Raw genomic sequence first — 23,590 nt, 5'->3', positions numbered from 1 at the left:
GGACTTACACGGCAGTACCCCTGGACTTATAGGGCAGTACCCCTGGAGTTGTACGGCAGTGTCAGATAGGATGGCACTTTAAAAAACTAGTTCCCAAACAGCACATGATGATAGAAGAAAAAGAGGTGCAAGATGGAATTGTCCTTGGGCCCTCCCACCCACCGTTATGTTGTATAATTAGTAGAGATGTGCGGCGGGCACTTTTCATGTTTTTGGTTTTGGTTCTAATTCCCCGCTCGGGTTTTGGTTTTGGATGGGTTTTGCCAAAACCACCTTTTTGGGTTTTGGTTTTGGATCTAGAGGATTTTTGAAAAAAACATAAAAACAGCTAAATTCACAGAATCTGGGGGTAATTTTGCTCCTACAGTATTATTAACCTCAATAACATTCATTTCCACTCAGTTCCAGTCTATACCTCACACCTCACAATATTGTTTTTAGGCCAAAAGGTTGCACCGAGGTGGCTGTATGACTAAGCTAAGCGACACAAGTGTGCGGCACAAACACCTAGCCCATCTAGGAGTGCCACTGCAGTGGCAGACAGGATGGCACTTAAAAAAACTAGGCCCCAAACAGCACATGATGCAGAGAAGAAAAAGAGGTGCAAGATGGAATTGTCCTTGGGCCCTTCCACCCACCCTTATGTTGTATAAACAGGACATGCACACTTTAACAAACCAATCATTTCAGCGACAGGGTCTGCCACACGAAATGACTGGTTTGTTTGGGCCCCCACCAAAAAAGAAGCAATCAATCTCTCCTTGCACAAACCGGCTCTATAGAGGCAAAATGTCAACCTCATCCTCATACTTCGATTACTCACTCAATGGTGGATACCGGACGCACATCTAACACCAACATAAGTGTCAAGGCCTCAGTTATCCGCTTTGCAACAGGATGACTGCTGTCATATTTCATCTTCCGCACAAAGGACTGTTCGACAGTCAATTGCTTAGTTGAAGTAGTACAAGTGGTCTTCCGACTCCCCCTCTGTGATGACGATCATCTCCCAGCAGCAACAACAGCAGCGGCAGCAACAGCAGGCGGTTAGGAGAGGATTCCTCAGTCTTGACAGTGACATGGCCTGCAGGACTACTGACGTTCCTGACTGAGGAGGAAGTTGACGTTCAGGGAGTTGGTGGTGTGGCTTGCAGGACCTTGGGTACAGGAGGAAGAAGGGATTTAGGTGTCAGTGGACTGCTTATGCTCTTACCCAAATTTTTACAACTTGACACTGACTTATGATGAATGCGCTGCAGGCGAGATATAAGGGAGGATGTTCTTAGGTGGTTAACATCCTTACCCCTACTAATTACAGATTGACAGAGGCAACACATGGCTTGACACTTGTTGTCCGGATTTGTGGAGAAATAATTACACACCAAAGAGGTGGTTTTTTGGTATTTTGTCCAGGAATCACAATGAGCTTATTCATCCCACGGACAACAGGTGTCTCCCCCGGTGCCTGATTTAAACAAACCACATCACCATCAGAATCCTCATCATCAACTTCCTCCTCAGCGCCAGCAACACCCATATCCTCATCCTGGTGTACTTCAACAGTGACATCTTCAAATTGAATTGAACTGTGGGTGCTCCTTCCAGCACTTGCAGAGGGTGTGCAAATGGTGGAAGGAGGCACCTCTTCCCATCCAGTGTTGGGAAGGTCAGGCATCGCAACCGCCGACACACTTGGACTCTGCTTGGGCATTTGTGATACCATCTTAGAATGCAGAGCTCTTTGCTGTGCTTTTTCCAGCTTAACTCTTATCATTTTTCTAGAGGGAGGATCAGGGCTTCCATCGTCATGTGAAGCTGAACCACTAGTCATGAACATAGGACAGGGCCTTAGACGTTCCTCGTCTCTACGTGTCGTAAATGGCATATTGGCAAGTTTAAGTTTCGCCTCAGACCATTTCAATTAATTTTTTTGTTTTTTTTTACTGAACTTTGGCATTTTGGATTTTTCATGCCCTCTACTATCACATTGGGCTTCGGCCTTGGCAGACGACGTTGATGGCATTTCATCGTCTATGTCATGACTAATGGCAGCAGCTTCAGCACTAGGAGGAAGTGGTTCTTTATCATTCTCCCTATTTTATCCTCCAAATTTTTTGTTCTCCATTATTTTTCTGGCGTTATATAACAATATGCAGTACAGGAGAGCGTACCTCTACACCACACAGGGCAAACCCTGTGAAAATTATTTGAATTAAATATTAATAACACCTTTATTTGGAGTAAATAATATACAGCACAGGACAGCACCACTGAATTTATATGGCAGCACCACTGGACTGGACTTATACGCCAGTACCACTGGCATTATAAGTCAGTATCACTGGATTTATATGGCAGTACCACTGGACATATACGGCAGTATCACTGGACTGGATTTATACACTAGTACCACTGGATTTATACGGCAGTACCAGTGGACATATACGGCAGTATTACTGGACATATACGGCTGTATCGCTGGACATATACGGCAGTATCACTGGACTGGATTTATACACTAGTACCACTGGATTTATACGGCAGTACCAGTGGACATATACGGCAGTATTACTGGACATATACGGCAGTATCACTGGATTTATATGGCAGTACCACTGGACATATACGGCAGTATCACTGGACATATACAGCAGTATCACTGGACTGGATTTATACGCCATTACCACTGGATATATATACGGCAGTACCACTGGACATATACAGCAGTATCACTGGAATTATATGGCAGTGCCACTGGACATATAAACGGCAGTATCACTGGACTGGACTTATACCCCAGTACCACTGGACTTATACCCCAGTACCACTGGAATTATACTTCAGTATCACTGGAATTATATGGCAGTACCACTGGACATATACAGCAGTATCACTGGACTGGATTTATACAACACTACCACTGTATTTATACGGCAATACCACTGGATTTATACGGCAGTTCCACTGGACATATATGGCAGTATCACTGGACTGGATTTATATGCCAGTACCACTGGATTTATACGGCATGACCACTGGACATATACGGCAGTATCACTGAAATTATATGGCAGTATCACTGTACATATACGGCAGTATCACTGTACTGGATTTATACTCCAGTACCACTGGAATTATGCGCTAGTATCACTGGAATTATACGGCAGTATCACTGGAATTATACGGCAGTACCACTGGAAGTATACGGCAGTACCACTGGGCATATACGGCAGTATTATCATACACCACAAGCGCTAAATTGAGATATCACCATAACGTTCCTTTTAGGCTGAATGACGGATCCTTTCCTCTCAGATGTTTTCTGCTGCAATCAACTCTGAATTACCCCCATGAGGCCCAATGAGCAGAAACCTAAAGAGCTGTGATCCTTATATGAAAATTTAAAGATACCTTGATGGGAGTTACACAGTTCTTCTAATTGTGAGTTGTGGTACGCGATTCTTGGATTGTCCTTTTTCCTTGAAGGAGAGAAAGATACCTTTATATGTTTGCAACCAGTTTATCGACTGTGAGTGTTGGGGTACGCATCTCCTGCCTTCTTCAGAAACTTTCACAAGTCACGCTTGAGTCTGAGGGTGATCCCGTCTCTGGCACACTGGGTGTTATATGAACAAATGAAGGTGACCCCCACAAAGAAACCCTGATGTGTTTTACACTTTTATTTTCAGTGTGAGTGGGGTACGCTTTGAATCCACTTCAGTCATTTAAAGGCACCATATGAACGTTAATAAGTTTTGATATTACTTACTACACATTGGTTTGTCCTTGTTATTTTGTCTTTTTTATGGTATCCATACCTGGGAAGCCTATATTTTATTGACCTGAATTGGAGATACATCTGAGAGGAAAGGATCCGTCATTCAGCCTAAAAGGGACGTTATGGTGATATCTCAATTTAGCGCTTGTGGTGTATGACAGTGTTTCAAATTGCTGTTTTTTATTTCTTGATCTAAATGTGGTGACATTTATTCCGAAATCTATTACATCTGAGCAGCTTAGCGCCAGTTAGGACTACCCTGACACACTCTGTTTCCATATACGGCAGTATCACTGGACTGGATTTACACGCCAGTACCGCTGGAATTATATGCCAGTACCGCTGGAATTATATGCCAGTACCGCTGGAATTATATGCCAGTACCACTGGAATTATACGGCAGTATCACTGGAATTATACGGCAGTACCACTGGAATTATACGGCAGTACCAACTGACATATACGGCAGTATCACTGGACATACTGTATACGGCAGTATCACTGGACTGGATATTTACGCGAGTACCACTGGAATTATATATTAGTACCACTGGACATATACAGCAGTATCACTGGATTTATACGGCAGTACCGCTGGACATATACGGAAGTATCTCTGGACATATACGGCAGTATCACTGGACATGTAAGGCAGTACCACTGGACATATACAGCAGCACAGGGACACCACCACTGCACAGCACCACTGCAATGGACTGGATTTATACAGCAGCCCTGGACATATGGCGGCAGAGGACAGCACCACTGTGACTGGACTGATGCAGCACAATACACCACCACTGGACTGGACTTATACAGCAGCACTGGACATATGGCAGCAGGGGATACTACCACTGTGACAGTGACGTGCGGTGGGGTGAGGCAGAGCCTTTCCTGTCATACTAACGTTTGCGCCAGAGTTTTGACTGTATAAAGTATATGAAAAATACAAAGATTATATTAGAAATATCTTCTTTGCATTATTCTAATCATTTTTATAGCCAAAACTCTGGAGTAAAAAGTCTATGGCAGGTGAGGCAGTGCCTCACCTGTCTACCTTCTCTACACATCTCTGATCAAAACTCACCAAATTTCCAGGAGTTTATACTGCTGCACCTGTGTATAATACACAGATGTATCCTTTGGCTCATATATTATGTGTAAATCTTGCTCTGGTGCTAGCCAGTGCCTCCTGAGCTATTTAGCTCACTGCTCGTCCCTGCACTGTGACTGGACAGATGCAGCACAAGACAACACCACTGGTCTGATGCAGCACAACACAGCACCACTGGACTGGACTTATAGAGCAGCACTGGACATATGGCAGCAGAGGACACCACCACTATGACTGGACTGATGCAGCACAAGACACTACCACTGAACTGATGCAGGACATTGAGGACGGAGACACGTCCTCTCTCTACACTCTCCAATGCCGGAGTGAAAATGGCGGCGACGCACGGCTCCTTATATGGAATCCAAACCCCGCGAGAATCCGACAGCGGGATGATGACGTTTTGCCTCGTTCTGGTTTCCAAGTCAGGCGGGAAAACCCGAGCCTGACTCGGATCCGGGCTAGGGTAGTGAAGTTCGGGGGGGTTCGGTTCTCAGGGAACTGAACCCGCTCATCTCTAGTTTTTATCAACAAGTAAATCTTACTAACTGCTTTGGGGTTCTCTTACATTTGGATGTTAGTCTATTTTATGACATGGCTCTCAGGTGCAGCAGTACACATCCACTTTAATGCCACACTCATAGGTGTTGCTTTCACAATCTCCCTGAAATGCTTTTTAAAAGTAGGCATGTATGATTAAACTGTGCACCTACAGTAACCTCCATTATTGGTAGATACTTCAATAGAATTGCAGTCTGCACAGTTTAAATGTGCATCCTGCACAAATTGCAGAGTTTCCCAACCACAATCCTCAAGGTACACTAACAGTTCCAGGTTTTAAGGATAGCCATACTTGAGCACATGTGACTTAATTAGTATTTCAGTTATTTTGATTTAACCATCTGTGCTCAAACATGGGTGTTACTAAAACCTGGACTGTTAGTATGCCTTGAAGACCAACATTTGGAAACACTGCTCTCCTGCATTAGTACCATGCATTTCAGTTAAAATAGAGTTACAGTGAATATAGTGAGACAGGCTTCCAGCATTCAGACACATCTTCATGCGTGCCTCCCTAGTCATTCGCCTCATCGCACGTCATTGTACATTAGATCACTCTTATTTATTTAGCGCACAGAAAATGGGATGCGGTGGTAGCCGGGATACATACAATATCCCGGCTGACGGGATGCCGACGGTCATATGACCAACACCGCCATCCCAAAGTAGATAATCCAGGTCGGGAAAGAATGAATACCCTCCCTGCTAACCCTAACCCTTCCTCCGTACATACTGACCATAACCTTCTCCCTCTGCAGCCTAACCCTGACCTTCCCTAGTGGTGCCTAACCCTAGCCACCCCTTCCCGCAGCCTAAACCTAACCATCCCTTCCCCGCTGTCTAACCCTTCTCAGGGTGCCCAACCCTAAGTCCCCCCCAGCCTGACCCTAACCCTCCTCCCCCTGCAGCCTAACCCTAACCCTCCCCCCACAGCCTAAACATAACCTCCTCCCCGCGGCTTACCTCTCCACAGCTCTGACAAATCCTTGTTCGTGATCCTGGTGCCGGGATAATGATTCATGTTGGGATACCAGTGCTGGCATTCCAAGTAGTGTCGGGATTCCAGTGACGGAATTTCGACTGCCAGGATCCTGAACACCAAGATCTTGACCCCGTGATCCCGAGGTAGCCAAGTCCTCATATTTGCCTGTACAAATAAATGTCCCTCTGCAATTGCTGTAATCATGATCCACATACCCATATGTCTCAGCACAGTCTAGGTAAACTAGAGCAAGTTGAAACACATTTTAGTCAACAGCTTACAGTACTTTTACAGTATGACATGGGTGGTTTGCTTGTTGGCAATGACCTCCAGTGTATATATATATATATATATATATACAGTAATTATGAAGTACGTTATCGCTGGCATGAAAGAAATACAGTACATACTGTACTGTGCAGTTGTTTATACATGTAACTCATGGACATGCGGTGAGCTAAATGGCTCAGGAGGCACTGGCTAACCCGATTTACATGTAATATGTGAGCCAAATGGTACATCTGGGTATTATACGCAGATGCACCAGTATAAATTCCTGGAAAATTGTTGAGTTTTTATTAGAGATGTCCGGAAAAGATAGGATGGGAGGCACTGCCTCATCTGCCATAGATTTTAATCCAGAGTTTTGGCTATAAAATTATTAGAACAATACAAAGAAGATATTTCAAACAAATTCTTTCTATTTTTCATATACTTTATACAGTCAAAACTCTGAAACAAATGTTAGTATGACAGGAAAGGCTCTGCCTCACCCCACCGCGCTTCACTGATTTAGGGGTCTATTTACTAAGCCTCGGGTGGAGGTAAAGTGGACGGAGATAAAGTACCAGCCAATTGGCTCCAAGCTGTCATTTTTCAAACTCAGCCTGTGACATTGCAGTTAGGAGCTGATTGGCTGGTACTTTATCTCCATCCAAGGCTTAGTGAATAGACCCCATAGTAACCACACCGCTCTAGTTTAGTCTAAATGTATTTTTTGTTTTATTTTCCTTCTTGTTCAGTTTCAGAGACAGCAAACTCTAATAAGTTAAAAATTAAATACTGTATACATGATTTCAGAATAGAACTCTGTAAAAGAAAAACATTTATGAAGGTATGTTACTTTATATAAATGGCACATAGGGGTATATTTACTAAAGTGTGGGATTTTAGAAGTGGAGATGTTGCCCATAGCAACCAATCAGATTCTAGCTATTATCTTCTAGAAGGAGCTAGGTAAATGGTAAGTAGAATCTGATTGGTTGCTATGGGCAACATCTCCATTTCTAAAAACCCGTACTAAATATACCCCCTAGATGGAAATGTGTATAACTTAGATTTGTTATTTGCTATAGTAATTAGAGTAACTATAGTAATTAAAGGCAGCAGCTTCTGTTTGTTTGTTGTATGATTGAGCATGGGGATGTCAGCAGGGTTTTATTCCAGTGCAAAGTTTTAAATGTTTAAAGCTGTAATCTTGTGTTCCAGGTCATCAATCCTTAGCTTCCACAAATACAGTACATCCACAAGCTGATGTATATATTCTTGGTGCCCAGTATGGCCATAGCACTATTATAACTAATCCACAACCTTCAGTAATTTTATTTATATTTTCATTTTTTATAATTTAAAACTGATTGATCAACATATCACTATTCACTTTTACAATCCACAACTGTTCCAAAAAAGTACTTTGCATTTCATACAGCACCCATTTATTATCTTTCTTTCTTTTTTTTGTCCTTGAATTTATTGGTGGGTTGTATTCCTCCTTCACCCATTTTACTTCATATGTTGTATTTAATCTCTGTGAATAAACAAATGTATTTAATTGTGCTGGTTCAGGTACTGTATAGTAATTGAATGAAATTGTCAACACTTCAATATGGAAACATGGAGGCTTCTCATTATATTAATAGTCAACTTATTGCAATAATAATACATTTCAAAAACATAATACAATTAAAAATAAAGTAAGATAACCAATTCAATATAGCATTAAGTATGACAATTCAGTCCAATATACACAAATAAATGTAGATATCTAAAAACATTATTAGTATCCTGAGTGTGACATTTGATAAAATCAATTACTTTAATGTTAATAATGTATGATCCCAGATGATTGTTAGTTATAAGATAAGGAAACAAGCTACTGCTGAAAAATAGTTAGATAGCAGATGCCAAGTGTTTGGTTACACCCTCTAGCGTTATTAAGGGATGCAGTCAATATACCGGCTGTCGAGACCAATGCGGGAATCCGGACAGCCGGTTAGCAATTCCTCATATAGTAGATATGTATTAGGTACAGTTATATCATACTGTACATACACTTTAGGAGCTTCACTATTAGGGGGCTGTTATATACTCAGTAGATTCTCGGAAGATCCAACAGAAGTGAAGAAACTTCCCTCTAATGAATGGCGTGATTTGACTGTGGTATGCCAAGCAGTCGATTATCCTCCCAAATGGTTGCTGGCAATGTGCATAAAGAGGGCCCATCTAGCACAGTATGAGACCTGATATTTTATATCTGCTATCATTTTACCAGGAAAAATAACTTTAAATTATACTTATAAGCCATTATTACTATATATCTAATGTCTTCTGTGAAATGACCTCATTTGAACAAAAATAAATATGTTGAATTAAATATTAAATACTGTATCCAAAAAAGAATACCAAGATGAACTATCACCCAGTAGAGGATAATTGTCCAGGGCTCCTCTACCTAGATTGTGCCTAAGCAGCTATGAGCAAATACCAGGGTGCGGTGTAAGAGGATCCATCACATGCCCCTTCATTTACAGAATATGTCCATCCACCAATATTTACTTGCTGGATCTGTATTACAAAACCAACAAAATACAGGAAAAAAATTGCTGATTGTAGCAGCCCCCAGGGTTTCATCAATTAGTGCAGCGTTATTATTAATATATGATGTGGTAAATTATAATGTGATTCAAAGTATATCAGACAGGGTTAGCATTTTTGCATTACTTTTGATCAGAGAATTTCTTTTGTTTGTTTTTTCTGTTTCAAAAGGCAGATAATGCTGTATTTATACAACACTGTACATAATTAACTGGAATCCCTGGCTAAATAAGTAAAATGAGTAATATTGTCATGTATTTTATTTTAATTTAGGGTGATTCAGGTGGACCACTTGTATGCCAGAGAGATGGAGCTTGGACACTGGTCGGCATTGTGTCATGGGGAAGCAGCACATGTTCCACATCTTCTCCAGGTGTCTATGCTCGCGTCACAGAGCTCCGCAGCTGGGCAGACCAGATTATTGCTTCCAACTAAATACATAAAGAGCAACACAGTTCATTCTTGAAAAAAGAAAACTATAGATTTAATATTATTGTTACATTCATTAATCTATTTGTCATTTATGGGTTTACTAATGTTCATTCATGCGTGAATATTTAAAAAATATTATGACTGTAAAAATTGTATTTCTCTTTTATATACTCTTTCGAAACTACTCTCACTGCTGCACAACATTCATCTATATAGCTATACTATAAAAGGTTGCATGCAAGGTTGGAACTGCAAGAGGTACAGCCCCTATGGGTCCCAGAGCTGATAGGAAACTGTAAATGCTAGGCTGTCCCACCTCTCTGGGGCACCCACGCTGCTCTCAAAAGAGCCAATGCATGCAATGGACTTTACCTACTCAGAAGAGGCCTGGGAGGCTAGAGCAATATCACCAGAGGGCCCCTATCCAAATTTTGCTATGGGTAAGGATCTGCCCCCTCTACATATATAATTCCTCACATACATGGGAGTGACTATAGTGGGTGCAAAGGTTTCCATTGCTATGGTGCCAGAAGGCTTAGGTGGGTCTGGACCCAGGTTATAAAGTGGCATACCAATTTCCCAGATTTGTCTGCTAAGCAGTTGGGTATGATCCATTGACCAGAAAGAATTGTGTGACATTACATTCTCAGTGAGAGAAGTGTGTAGTGGATGTTATAATGGCAAGGGGGCACTGTAATGTGGCATAATATGAACTGGAGGCCACTGTAATGTGTCATAGTCTGATCTGTTCATTACAATGTGGAGGGCACTATTATGTTACATAATAAGAACCGGGGAACTTTAATGTGGCACAATATAAAATGGAGGCACTATAGTCTGGCATAATATGAACTGGGACACTGTAACGTGGCATAATTTGACCTGGAGGGAGCTCTAATGTAGCAGAGCACTGTAATGTGGCATAATATGAAATAGCGGCAGTGTAATGTGGCATAATATGAACTGGGGACCCTGTATGTATGTGAATTGGGGATACTGGGTAGCATAATGTGTACTGGCAACCCTACAATGTGACGTCATATAAACTAGGGAACTACAATGGTTCATAAAATAAACTAGGGCACTATTATAGGGCATAAAATTATTAACTGAGTAACTGCTGCGTGGAAGTGTCTATAAAGAAGCATTGGGACAGTGAAACCTTCAGTATGTTGCTATGGGACCATAAAATTCTGGTTACACCCCTGCTCACATATGTATGTGTGATAGCCGGGCAGCGGCAGATCCATCAGTGATTTTAAAAGCATTGTCCACCAGGCCGTTTCATCACATAAGCAAACAGTTTATTCACCGTTCAGACAGGGTTATCACGACAGTAACATTTAACTTCTTTTTCTTCTCTCCAGCACAATATTCATATGGGTTACATCAGGTTACATCTCCTTTCATTTGCTTCACTGGCAATAACAGCATTAACAGTGATGTGACAGCATTACAGTACAGTACATACCAGCGCAGTCTCTGGGAATCAATAGTGCGGCTTCCGCAAACTAAGATTCATTTCAGTGTGCTCTCCCCCATTCTCTAGGGGCTCTATCTAAACGGGATCTCTCATGGACATGTTACTGGGGGCCTTCCGCCAAACGTGATTTCCTATCACTCACCCAGCTCGTCCTCTCCCGCAGACTCACACCTCCCGTCCTGCTTCTTGGGTACACCTGAAGGTCCTTTGTTCCTGGTGCCTTCCACTGTACTCTGCATACTGTGGCTCTCACACTGCACTCTCCATCTCTCACTGAAGCTGCTGGCTCTCCTGTTACACTGCAGATATGGGCTCTCCCTCTCTTCATAGCAACACCCACACGCTGCTCTTCTCTCCATCATGCCAGGGACTGTGGACCATGCTTGTTCCACAGTCTCCGGACTGCGTTTCTCCTGGACACTAGCCTGTGCCCTCCATCCTCAGACCTCAGCTCCCACTGAACTGTCCTGTGCTTTGTTCCTTTTTCTAAAATCCCCCTGCACTTCCTGTCCTAAACCCCTACATGTGGCAGGGTCTGCCAGAACTGGTTTTGGGGCCATAAAAATCCTCCACTCACTGATAAGAATTAAATGGCTTTTGGAACTTTCCAATATCTCTTGTCTCCTAACATTCCAGTATGCCACATACACCCCTGCTAAAATCTTGCGTGTCCCCATGCAGTATAACTATGAGCTTGCAAAAAGTCTCGCAAGGAACAGTCTCTTACTGTATACTCTACAGCAAGGTCAAAACATAACACACAATAAACAAGCATAATTGCAGTATACATCACACACAGTATAACAATCACATGAGCAGAAAAACATGGCATGCAAACACATAATATAACAATCACATGAGCAGAAAACATGGCATGCAAAACATCACATGAAACACAAATCACATATACTGCTGCCTTTTTCCTCTGAATTACAGTCCTGGGTCACAGATGATCATAAATGTTCTAACATCTTCTGGCAATTGTGCCAAACACTTAGAACCTGCCTGTGCCGGCCCTTTCTTCCCCAGTTCGCTGGGTCAAAAGAGGTAGGTGGCTTTCATGGGCCCCTCCAAATAAAGTTTTCCCCAAATTGGCAAATAAATCTTCGATACCGATCCTGCTCGCGGACTCCAAGATGTGATAGCCGGGCAGCGGCAGGTCCATCAGTCATTTTAAAAGCATTGTCCACCAGGCCTTCTCATCACATAAGCAAGCAGTTTATTCACAGTTCAGACAGGGTTATTATCACGACAGTAACATTTAACTTCTTTTTCTTATTCATATGGGTTACATCAGGTTACATCTACATCTCCTTTCATTTGCTTCACTGGCAATAACAGCATTAATAGTGATGTGACAGCATTACAGTACAGTACATACCAGCGCAGTCTCTGGGAATCAGTAGTGCGGCTTCCGCAAACTGAGATTCATTTCAGTGTGCTCTCCCCCATTCTCTAGGGGCTCTATCTAAACGGGATCTCTCATGGACACGTTACTGGGGGCCTTCCGCCAAACGTGATTTCCTATCACTCACCCAGCTCGTCCTCTCCCGCAGACTCACACCTCCCGTCCTGCTTCTTGGGTACACCTGAAGGTCCTTTGTTCCTGGTTCCTTCCACTGTACTCTGCATACTGTGGCTCTTACACTGCACTCTCCATCTCTCACTGAAGCTGCTGGCTCTCCTGTTACACTGCAGATATGGGCTCTCCCTCTCTTCATAGCAGCACCCACACGCTGCTCTTCTCTCCATCATGCCAGGGACTGTGGACCATGCTTGTTCCACAGTCCCCGGACTGCGTTTCTCCTGGACACTAGCCTGTGCCCTCCATCCTCAGACCTCAGCTCCCACTGAACTGTCCTGTGCTTTGTTCCTTTTTCTAAAATCCCCCTGCACTTCCTGTCCTAAACCCCTACATGTGGCAGGGTCTGCCAGAACTGGTTTTGGGGCCATAAAACTCCCCCACTCATTGATAAGAATGAAATGGCTTTTGGAACTTTCCAATATCTCTTGTCTCCTAACATTCCAGTATGCCACATATGTACAGTAGCACCTCTGAACAAATTAGTCAGTCATATTGGCTGTTAAGCAAGGAAGGTAAGAAGGAGATGATTAGCAATAATGGCAAATACGCTATAAGAGAAAAGCACTAAGGGCCTAATTCAGAGTTGATCGCAGCAGCAAATTTGTTAGCAGTTGGGCAAAACCATGTGCACTGCAGGGGGGGCAGATATAACATGTGCAGAGAGAGTTAGATTTGGGTAGGGTGTGTTCAAACTGAAATCTAAATTGCAGTGTAAAATTAAAACAGCCAGTATTTACTCTGCACAGAAACAAAATAACCCACCCAAATTTAACTCTCTCTGCACATGTTATATCTGCCCCACCTGCAGTTCACATGGTTTTGCCCAACTGCTAACAAATTTGCTGCTGCGATCAACTCTGAATTACCCCCTATAACAGAAACAATGCATCAAAACAAACTGTTCACTGTTTTAATTTGTGCAGTCTGATACCTCATTTGTAATTTAATGTTAAAACATATTTGAAAATATTGAATTTATAAGTAAGTTTTCTTAAAGGAAAGATAGGGGCTCATGTAGAGTTTGACACATTTACAGTATGTCCCAATCATGAGAAAAGATGCACACATTTTGCAGTGTATGTATGTGTATCCCAAAGCAACTTACAATGGGGGTCATTCTGACCTGATCGAACGCTGCAGTTTATCGCAGTGTCGCTATCGTTTCAGTACTGTGCATGCGCCGGCGCCGCAGTGCGCCAGCGCATGCCAGACGGCCGAAGGCCGTCATTGCCTAGTGATTGCCTAGTGATTGCCTCTGCCTGATTGACAGGCAGAGGCGGTCGCTGGGCGGGAGGGGGCTGGATGGAGGCGTTAAGCCGCCGTTTAGGGGGCATGGCAGGGCCAACGCAGGCGTGGGCGGACATTTGGGGGGACGGGCCGCGGCGGCTGCGTGACATCACATGCAGCCGCTGCGAACCGGGCAGCAAAGAGGCTCTCCCGGCCAGCGTCAGGAGCTGCGCTGGTAGGGACGTACTCCTGAAATGCAAAAACATTGCTGCTGTGTGATGCTTTTACACTTCTGTGAGGGGGACGGCACTGACATATGGGGCGGACTAGCCCTGTGCTGGGCGTCCCCCAGCATGTCTGTGTGCCTGATCGTAGCTGTGCTAAATTTAGTACAACATTAAATGCAAAACCAAATAAAAAATATAAATATAAGTTAAAGTAAGTGAAATTACATTAAATACAAAAATGTTTTCTTTTCCTCTTTACAATAAAATAAGTATTTCCTATTACAAATGGAAATACAATGAAATAATTAAATTAAGTAACAAACAACTATGAATTCATATAATATATCCATCACACTAATGAATTAAGGGCCTAATTCAGCTTTGGCTGCAAATGTGCAAAAATCGTGAAGAAGAAATTTCTGCACATCAGCGCATGCGCGTACGTATGAATGCGCATGCACGAGGTCTTAAACTGTGTTATCTTCAGAACGCAGTTTAAGACCTGGAGGGTCTATTGCATTCTGGGGCTTGGTGCATATGTGGTAAGGGACCAATCCTCCAAAAACTTCATTTTCGGAGGCTTGGATGTGGTGGGCAATGATGGCATTTGTCCCCACTGAGAGGGATCCAATCTGTTCATATTATGCCACACTATAGTGCCTCTATTTCATATTGTGCCACATTAAAGTGCCCCAGTTCTTAATATGTAACCTCTTAATAGTACCCTCCACATTACAATGGGTACGGGTGATAGGCGGTCGGGATCCTGGCGGTCAACATACCAACACTGGTATCCCAGTTAGCAGAATGCAGACAGGGGGGCAAGGGCAATGAAGCCCCTTGCGGGCTTGCTGCGCTCACCACGCTGCTGGATCGGTGGTTCGTTGCGCTCTCCACAGGTGGGCATAGTTCTGCCGGCATTCTGACATCATGCTGACCGCCGGGATCCCAACCGCCGGGATAATAACTAAATCCCGATCAGACACATTACAGTGCCCTCCAGTTCATATTGTGCAACATTACAGTGCCCCATTACCATTATAACATCCACTACACACTTCTCTCACTGAAAATGTAATGTCGCACAATTCAGGTTGGGCAATGGATCAGAGCCAATTGCTTGGCAGGCAAATCTGGGAAATTGGTATGCAACTTTATAACCTAAGTCCAGTCTCCCCTAAGCCTCTGGGCCCCATAACTCTAGCACCCCTTGCATCCATTATATTTACACCAATGATTATAAGCATCAGAGACCAATCATAAGTGTCTTATGATTGGTCTCTGATGTAACCTTCATCATAATTTTTTTCACTGCAGAAGTCATACAGCACCCACAAAAGATAGAGTTCTTCCTGATGGTATTGGACTTATGTTTAGCACTTTTAGCACTAGCTGGGCAGTCTGAAGATGGCCTTATATGCTGGCTATCCAGTATCCAGTAACATGCAAAGGTTAGGGTTACAGGTTCATGGGCATAAACGAATATAATGAATACCAGCGCTGGCTGAATTAAAAATTCAATGGATATATATATATACATACAAGCTTGTTTGTATTCATATATTTATCAAAATTCACAATAATAATTTCAGAAATATCAATAAAATGTCATAATATATAAGACTCTCCCTTAGTAGAAACATTTGTATGTCACTGCATGGACAGCAAAATTTATTTACCGGATGGTTATTGTATTTCCAAAGGTGGCCAACATTAAATGGAGGACCAATTAGTAAACCGGAATGTCCCCATAAGAGGTCACTTGGCAGGAGTCCTTTCAATGCAAGAATTGGGGTATACCTTTGTATTGGTGTGCAGCAGTGTCCCTTCTGGAATTTGTGGTCAATGGGAAGTCGATCCTTTCTGTACCATTGGGGTATAAATAATGCAGTGTTCTCCAAACTGGGGCAGAGAGTCCAATTAGTGCCAGGTAGTGATGAACAAAGGTCCTGGTGATTGCAGGTCAACGCATTTTGCTGGTATAACCAGCTTCCTCAGGAGCATGTATAGGTGTCTCTGGGAATCTCTTTATATATACGCTGTAGAGTGGCTACATTGATAACACCTGTTTTTACACCTAAACAAACAAGCCAGCTTTTATTTATAAAAACACAATAAAACACATATTATCAGAGTCATACTGGATCCCAAATAGATATAGATAAGATTACAATCTAAAATGATTGTTTATATGTATATAAATTGATTATTTAATACACAGTTTGTATATAGACAAATCCGATAATGTGACCCATATTGGTCACATGATCGTTATTAGCCAATGGTTTCATGGGTCTGTTGAGATTTTCATTGGTTAGCTGATGTCAGCTGTCTATAGTTTCAGGAAGTTAATGTATACAAATCACTGGTCACATGATCCGGCCATATGATCCGCGTGATCTGGTATTCATATGTCTTTACTTAGATGGTAAGTATGCTTTTGGACAGGCGTGCTTCCAATCACATGGTCTCGGGGGTCCGAGACCATACATCCCTGGCTGTGTATCACACTTCTGGAAGTGCGTCTATGCTGGGAGATGACGTGCAATACATCATCACATGATCGCATGTAATGCGCATCACGTGTTGTGCAATAGATGAATCCTTGCTAGTTTGTGGTCACATGGTGTCACCATGTGACCAAGGAAACATTTAGTTACTATAACAACCCGTGAATACATTAGTTAATCCACAGAGATAGGAACTCACAATCATTTAGACATTTAGACAATCACAACAATAAAAAGTAAATAGATAATATAAAAGACAGAGTATCAAGAAGTATATAAAGTACTGTAATAAATCTTGTAGTTGTTAATTCCACATGAAGAATATTCTTTCTGCTAGTTACAAAAGATTATATATATAAATGAAGATACCAAGGCATAAGAAGGAATAGTACATAATTAATCTTATAATAGATTTCCTAAATCAGAAACTCTGAAACAACCACATATATGTTGTGACAACAATATAAATTACAGTAAATACATAAAATGATGAAAGAAAATGGGTGATAAATACATAAAAAGATGAAAGAAAATGGGTGAAGAATCCAGATGACTGAATTCAATTTGATGGTCTCATTGAGACCATCCCGACGGCTGAGTATATTAAATCTGTCTCTACCCCTAGAGGTAGGACCAATATATTCCAATTATATACTGGACAGAAAAATGGGCTCGCAGAGTGTTTCTCGGCAAAGTGTCTGGATACACTATGAGTTGGGCATCTCTTAATAATATTACGACGATGCTCATAAAGCACGTTTTTAAGTTTCTCATGGTTCAGCCCACATATAAGCCACAACTACACATTAAAAGATACATGACATATTTTGAATCACAGTTCATGAATGATTTTAATGTACCATATATACTCGAGTATAAGTCGACCCGAATATAAGCCGAGGCACCTAATTTTATCACAAAAACCTAGGAAAACTTATTGACTCGAGTATAAGCCTAGGGTATGAAATGCAGCTCTAGCCGAACACAGCCCTCAGTGCCAGATATGCCCTCATACTGCAAGATATGCCCCCACAGTGCCAGATATGCCCTCATACTGCCAGATATGCCCCACAGTGCCTGATGTGCCAGATATGCCCTCATACTGCCAGATATGCCCCCACAGTGCCAGATATGCCCTCATGCTGCCAGATATGCCCCACAGTGCCAGATGTGTCAGATATGCCCTCATGCTGCCAGATATGCCCCACAGTGCCAGATATGCCCTCATACTGCCAGATATGCCCCCACAGTGCCAGATATGCCCTCGTAGTGCCAGATATGCCCCCACAGTGCCTGATGTGCCAGATATGCCCCCACAGTGCCAGATATGCACTCATACTGCCAGATATGCCCTAAAGTGCCTGATGTGCCAGATATGCCCTCATGCTGCCAGATATGCCCCACAGTGCCAGATGTGCCAGATATGCCCTCATGCTGCCAGATATGCCCACAGTGCCAGATGTGCCAGATATGCCCCCACAGTGCCAGATATGCCCCACAGTGCCTGATGTGCCCTCATGCTGCCAAATATGCCCCACAGTGCCAGATATGCCCTCATGCTGCCAGATATGCCCCCTCATAGTGCCAGATATGCCCCCTCATAGTGCCAGATAAGTCCCCTCAGTGCCACATATGTCATCCCCCCCAAGTGCCAAATATGCTCCTCCAGTGCCTGTTACTTACCCTCCGTCACTCCCGCGCTGTCTTCTGAAGGAGGGACACGGAGCGCACAGCGCGCACCTCTCCTGTGTCCCTCCTGCATCTCCGGCGGCCGCGGCGGGTCTATTAAAGGAAGTGCCGGTTCGTGAGCCAATCAGAGCTCACGAACGGGTACTTCCTTTAATAGACCCGCCGCTGCCGCCGGAGATGCAGGAGGGACACAGGAGAGGCGCGCGCTGTGCGCTCCGTGTCCCTCCTTCACACTGCTCTCCCTGTCACACTGCTCACTCTCTGCACTGACTCGAGTATAAGCCGAGGGGGCTTTTTCAGCACAAAAAAAGTGCTGAAAAAGTCGGCTTATACTCAAGTTTATACGGTATATATTTCACTTGACAAATGAAGAGTCACAGTTGTAGTCTTGTGGACCATGAGAGAACACATGGTAAATCTTATTTTTCCACATCTGTGGAATCCCAGAGGTTTAGTGGTTAGCCAATCACAGCCCTTATTTGATTCCATTGTTTCAGCTGTCTTCAAATTACTAGGGGGTAAAATTGTTTTTAAAGATCTATTTTTCTTGTAAACTACTTGAGGTTAGAAGGGTAACAATCTACCTAATATATTGTTGTTTTTAAGGCCTCTATAATTCCAATTTAGAATAGTTTTAATTAGAGATGAGCGGGTTTGGTTCGTCGAGATCCAAACCCCCCCGAACTTCACCTATTTTACGCGGTTCCGAGGCAGCTTCGGATCTTCCCGCCTTGCTCGGTTAACCCGAACGCGGCCGAACGTCATCATCCCGCTGTCGGATTCTCGCGAGATTCGTATTCTATATAAAGAGCCGCGCGTCGCCACCATATTCACTCGTGCATTGGAGATTGAACGGAGAGGACGTGGCTGCGTTCTCTCCCTGAAAAGCTCAGTATCTGTGCTCAGTGTGCTGCAAATATCTTTGCTCAGTGTGCTGCAAATATCTGTGCTCAGTGTGCTGCAAATTTCTGTACTCAGTGTGCTGCAAATATCTACGTTCTCTGCCTGAAAACGCTCCATATCTGTGCTCAGTGTGCTGCAAATATCTGTGCTCAGTGTGCTGCATTGTGGGGACCACCAGTATATAATTATAGTAGTACAGTACAGTAGGCCATTGCTGTATCTTGCAGCTCTGTGTCAAGTATACTATCTCTGTGCTGCATTATTGTGAGCAGTATTTAGTAGGACAGTGCAGCATTTTGGTGACCAGCAGTATACATATAGTACAGTACAGTAGGCAATTGCTGTATCTTGCAGCTCTGTGTCAAGTATACTATCTCTGTGCTGCATTATTGTGAGCAGTATATTGTAGGACAGTGCCGCATTTTGGTGACAAGCAGTATACATATAGTACAGTACAGTAGGCCATTTCTGTATCTTGCAGCTCTGTGTCAAGTATACTATCTCTGTGCTGCATTATTGTGAGCAGTATATAGTAGGACAGTGCAGCATTTTGGTGACCAGCAGTAAACAGATAGTACAGTACAGTAGGCCATTGCTGTATCTTGCAGCTCTGTGTCAAGTATACTATCCATATCTGTGCTGCATTATTGTGAGCAGTATATAGTAGGACAGTGCAGCATCTTGGTGACCAACAGTATATAGTTGTACAGTACAGTAGGCCATTGCTGTATCTTGCAGCTCCGTGTCACTGCAAGTATCCATTCCATATCTGTGCTGCATTTTTGTGAGCAGTATATATGGTAGTACAGTGCAGCATTTTGGTGACCACCAGTATATAGTTGTACAGTACAGTAGGCCATTGCTGTATCTTGCGCTCCGTGTCACTGCAAGTATCCAAATCTGTGCTGCATTGTTGTGAGCAGTATATATAGTAGTAAATTGCAGCATTGTGGTGACCAGTATACTATAGTACAATAGTCCAGTGCTGTTCTCGCTGCTCAGTGTCAGTTCTCCATAGTATCATCAGTGCTCAGTAAAATCAGTGCTCAATATAATCAGTGATTGATCAGTATAATCAGTTCTCAGTATAATCAGTGCGCTGTTAGACGTGCGCCCGTTTTCCGCCATTAGTGCATTGGGATTTAGACAATTGATGAAGTTATTGTGTCCCCGGTACAAAATCCCATCTAAATTCCACTTCACTAGGCAGGCGATAGCAAGATTTTACCAATTATTATCAGTGATTTATAATTAATAATTAATTACAGTGATCTTGCCAAATGATTCCAGTGATTTTGTCATTTTCTTCCAGTGATTTGGACCAATAATACCATTGATTAGAACGAATAATTCCTGTGATATTGAGGTGTTTGTGTCGCTTAGCTTAGCCGTCCAGCGACCACAGTGCACCTCTTTTTCTCTTTTCTTTGCATCATGTGCTGTTTGGGGCCAATTTTTTTAAGTGCCATCCTGTCTGACACTTCCATATATGTCCAGTGGTACTGCCATTTGATATAATTCCCGACATTACTGCCATTTAATTCCAGTCATTTTGTCATTTTCTTCCAGTGATTTGGACCAATAATACCATTGATTAGAACGAATAATTCCAGTGATTTTATCATTTTCTTCCAGTGATTTGGACCAATAATACCATTGATTAGAACAAATAATTCCAGTGATTTTGTCATTTTCTTCCAGTGATTTTGACCAATAATACCGTTGATTGGAACGAATAATTCCTGTGATATTGAGGTGTTTGTGTCGCTTAGCTTAGCCGTCCAGCGACCACAGTGTACCTCTTTTTCTCTTTCCTTTGCATCATGTGCTGTTTGGGGCCAATTTTTTTAAGTGCCATCCTGTCTGACACTTCCGTATATGTCCAGTGGTACTGCCATTTGATATAATTCCCGACATTACTGCCATTTAATTCCAGTGATTTTGCCATTTTCTTCCAGTGATTTGGACCAATAATACCATTGATTAGAACGAATAATACCTGTGATTTTGTCATTTTCTTCCAGTGATTTGGACCAATAATACCATTGATTAGAACTAATAATTCCTGTGATTTTGTCATTTTCTTCCAGTGATTTGGACCAATAATACCATTGATTAGAACTAATAATTTCTGTGATTTTGTCATTTTCTTCCAGTGAATTGGACCAATAATACCATTGATTAGAATGAATAATTCCTGTGATTTTATCATCTTCTTCCAGTGATTTGGACCAATAATACCATTGATTAGAACAAATAATTCCTGTGATATTGAGGTGTTTGTGTCGCTTAGCTTGGCCATCCAGTGACCACAGTGCACCTTTTTTTCTCTTTTCTTTGCATCATGTGCTGTTTGGGCCCAATTTTTTTAAGTACCATTCTGTCTGACACTGCAGTGCCACTCCTAGATGGGCCAGGTGTTTGTGTCGCCCACTTGGGTCGCTTAGCTAAGTCATCCAGCGACCTCGGTGCAAATTTTAGGACTAAAAATAATATTGTGAGGTGTAAGGTGTTCAGAATAGTCTGGAAATGAGTGGAAATTATGGATATTAAGGTTAATAATACTATAGATTCAAAATTACCCCCAAATTCTATGATTTAAGCTGTTTTTGAGGGTTTTTTGAAAAAAAAAAAACCCGAATCCGACAAAAAAATTTCAGGGAGGTTTTGCCAAAACGCGTCCGAATCCAAAACACGGCCGCGGAACCGAATCCAAAACCAAAATACAAAACCAAAAAAATTTCCGGTTCATATCTCTAGTTTTAATCCCATGTGCACATTTACTATATTTGGAGACAAATGCAATTTCTTTATCTATATTGGCATCTTTTGATGCTTGTTTCTTCTGAAGAAGATTGCTCCTATCCATTTTACAGACCTCAGAGTAGGCTTGTTGTAATAATGAATCTGGATAGTCTCTCTGTCTGAGAGACTCCATTAGATCATTTGCTTGTTGTGAAAAAGTATTGATGTTCGAACAATTACGCTTAAGGCGTATTAATTGTTCTTTTGAGATGTTTCGTTTCCAGGATATGTGGTGTGCACTTTTGTAGTGAAGATATGAATGAGTACTAACAGGTTTAACATAATTACATGTAATAATTTGGTTATTTAGTATCTCGAGGGTCACATCCAGAAAATCAACCCAATTCCTGTTATATGTAGAAGTGAAGGATAAATTAAATTGATTGTAATTGAGACTGGTGACGAAGGAATTGGCTGATACTAAATCCCCATCCCAAATAATAAATAAATCATCAATATAATGGCAATAGAAGACCAGGGATCCCCCAGTCACCTCCCCACACATGGGTTTCTTCAAGGTTACCCATATACAGGTTGGCCTAACTGGGGGAAAACCTGGTCCCCATGGCCATACCCATTACCTGTAAATAATAAGTGTTGAGAAATATAAAATATTTATGTGAGAGAATGAAGGAAATACACTGAAGAAGGAATGTCCAGTGTCTCGTCTCACACTTAGATCATCATCTGCAGATAATCTTTTGGAAATTGTTTCAAGACCAATTGAATGTGGAATATGAGTATATAATGCATTAACATCTAGAGTTAGAAAAGCATAGCTTTCCTTCCAGACAATTTACTGAATTTTATTAAGAAAGTCCATTGTATCGTGAAGATGTGATCTCAGTGTGGACACACTAGGTTGAAGGAAAGTATCAATGTAATAGGAAAGATTGGAGGTGAGGGAGTGAATACCAGATATGATGGGGCGCCCAGGGGGTGAAGTGTTAGATTTGTGAATTTTTAGAAGAAAGCAAAATGTGGGTGTGACAGGAAATTGAGGGAACAGTAATCGGTGATCCTCGCTGGATATGACCCCCGATGATACTGCTGAATCTAAAAGATCTTTCAGATCTTTCAAAAACAAGCACGTAGGACTGAATAAAATTTGGTATCTCTCAATTGTCTTAATGCCTCATTTACGTAGTCAGACCTATTCATAATAACGAGGCCTCCACCTTTATCGGCCCCTTTAAAGATTAAGGAAGTATCCTGTGTTAGTACTTTCAATGCTTGTTTTTCTTGTCTAGAGAGATTGGATGCCACTAGGAATCTCCCTTGGTTATGTTCCACCAGATTTTTAAAATCCTCTAAAGTTATTTTATAAAAGGATTCTATACAGCTGCTTTTAGTGGGTTTTGGTGGGAACCAAAAACCTAAGTGAAAATCTGGCCTACAGTTTGGTATATCCAGAGCAAGG

The 23,590-nt window shown here is 42.2% G+C and overlaps 1 protein-coding gene across 1 annotated transcript in view; it reads left to right on the top strand.

Moving 5' to 3' along the window:
- Positions 1 to 10,181, top strand: part of LOC134968711 (chymotrypsin B-like) — a 145,318-nt gene extending 135,137 nt beyond the window's left edge. Inside the window, exon 9 of the mRNA XM_063944216.1 lies at positions 9,583 to 10,181. Within this exon, the coding sequence (XP_063800286.1) occupies positions 9,583 to 9,744 (162 nt within the window). The 3' untranslated portion in view covers positions 9,745 to 10,181. The remainder of the gene's footprint in view (positions 1 to 9,582) is intronic.
- Positions 10,182 to 23,590: the final 13,409 nt, after the last annotated feature.

Source organism: Pseudophryne corroboree, chromosome 11, assembly GCF_028390025.1.
Source record: "Pseudophryne corroboree isolate aPseCor3 chromosome 11, aPseCor3.hap2, whole genome shotgun sequence".
Lineage (NCBI taxonomy): Eukaryota > Metazoa > Chordata > Amphibia > Anura > Myobatrachidae > Pseudophryne > Pseudophryne corroboree.
Note: the sequence above shows the minus strand (reverse complement) of the source record. Positions and strands in the feature narration are given on the sequence as shown.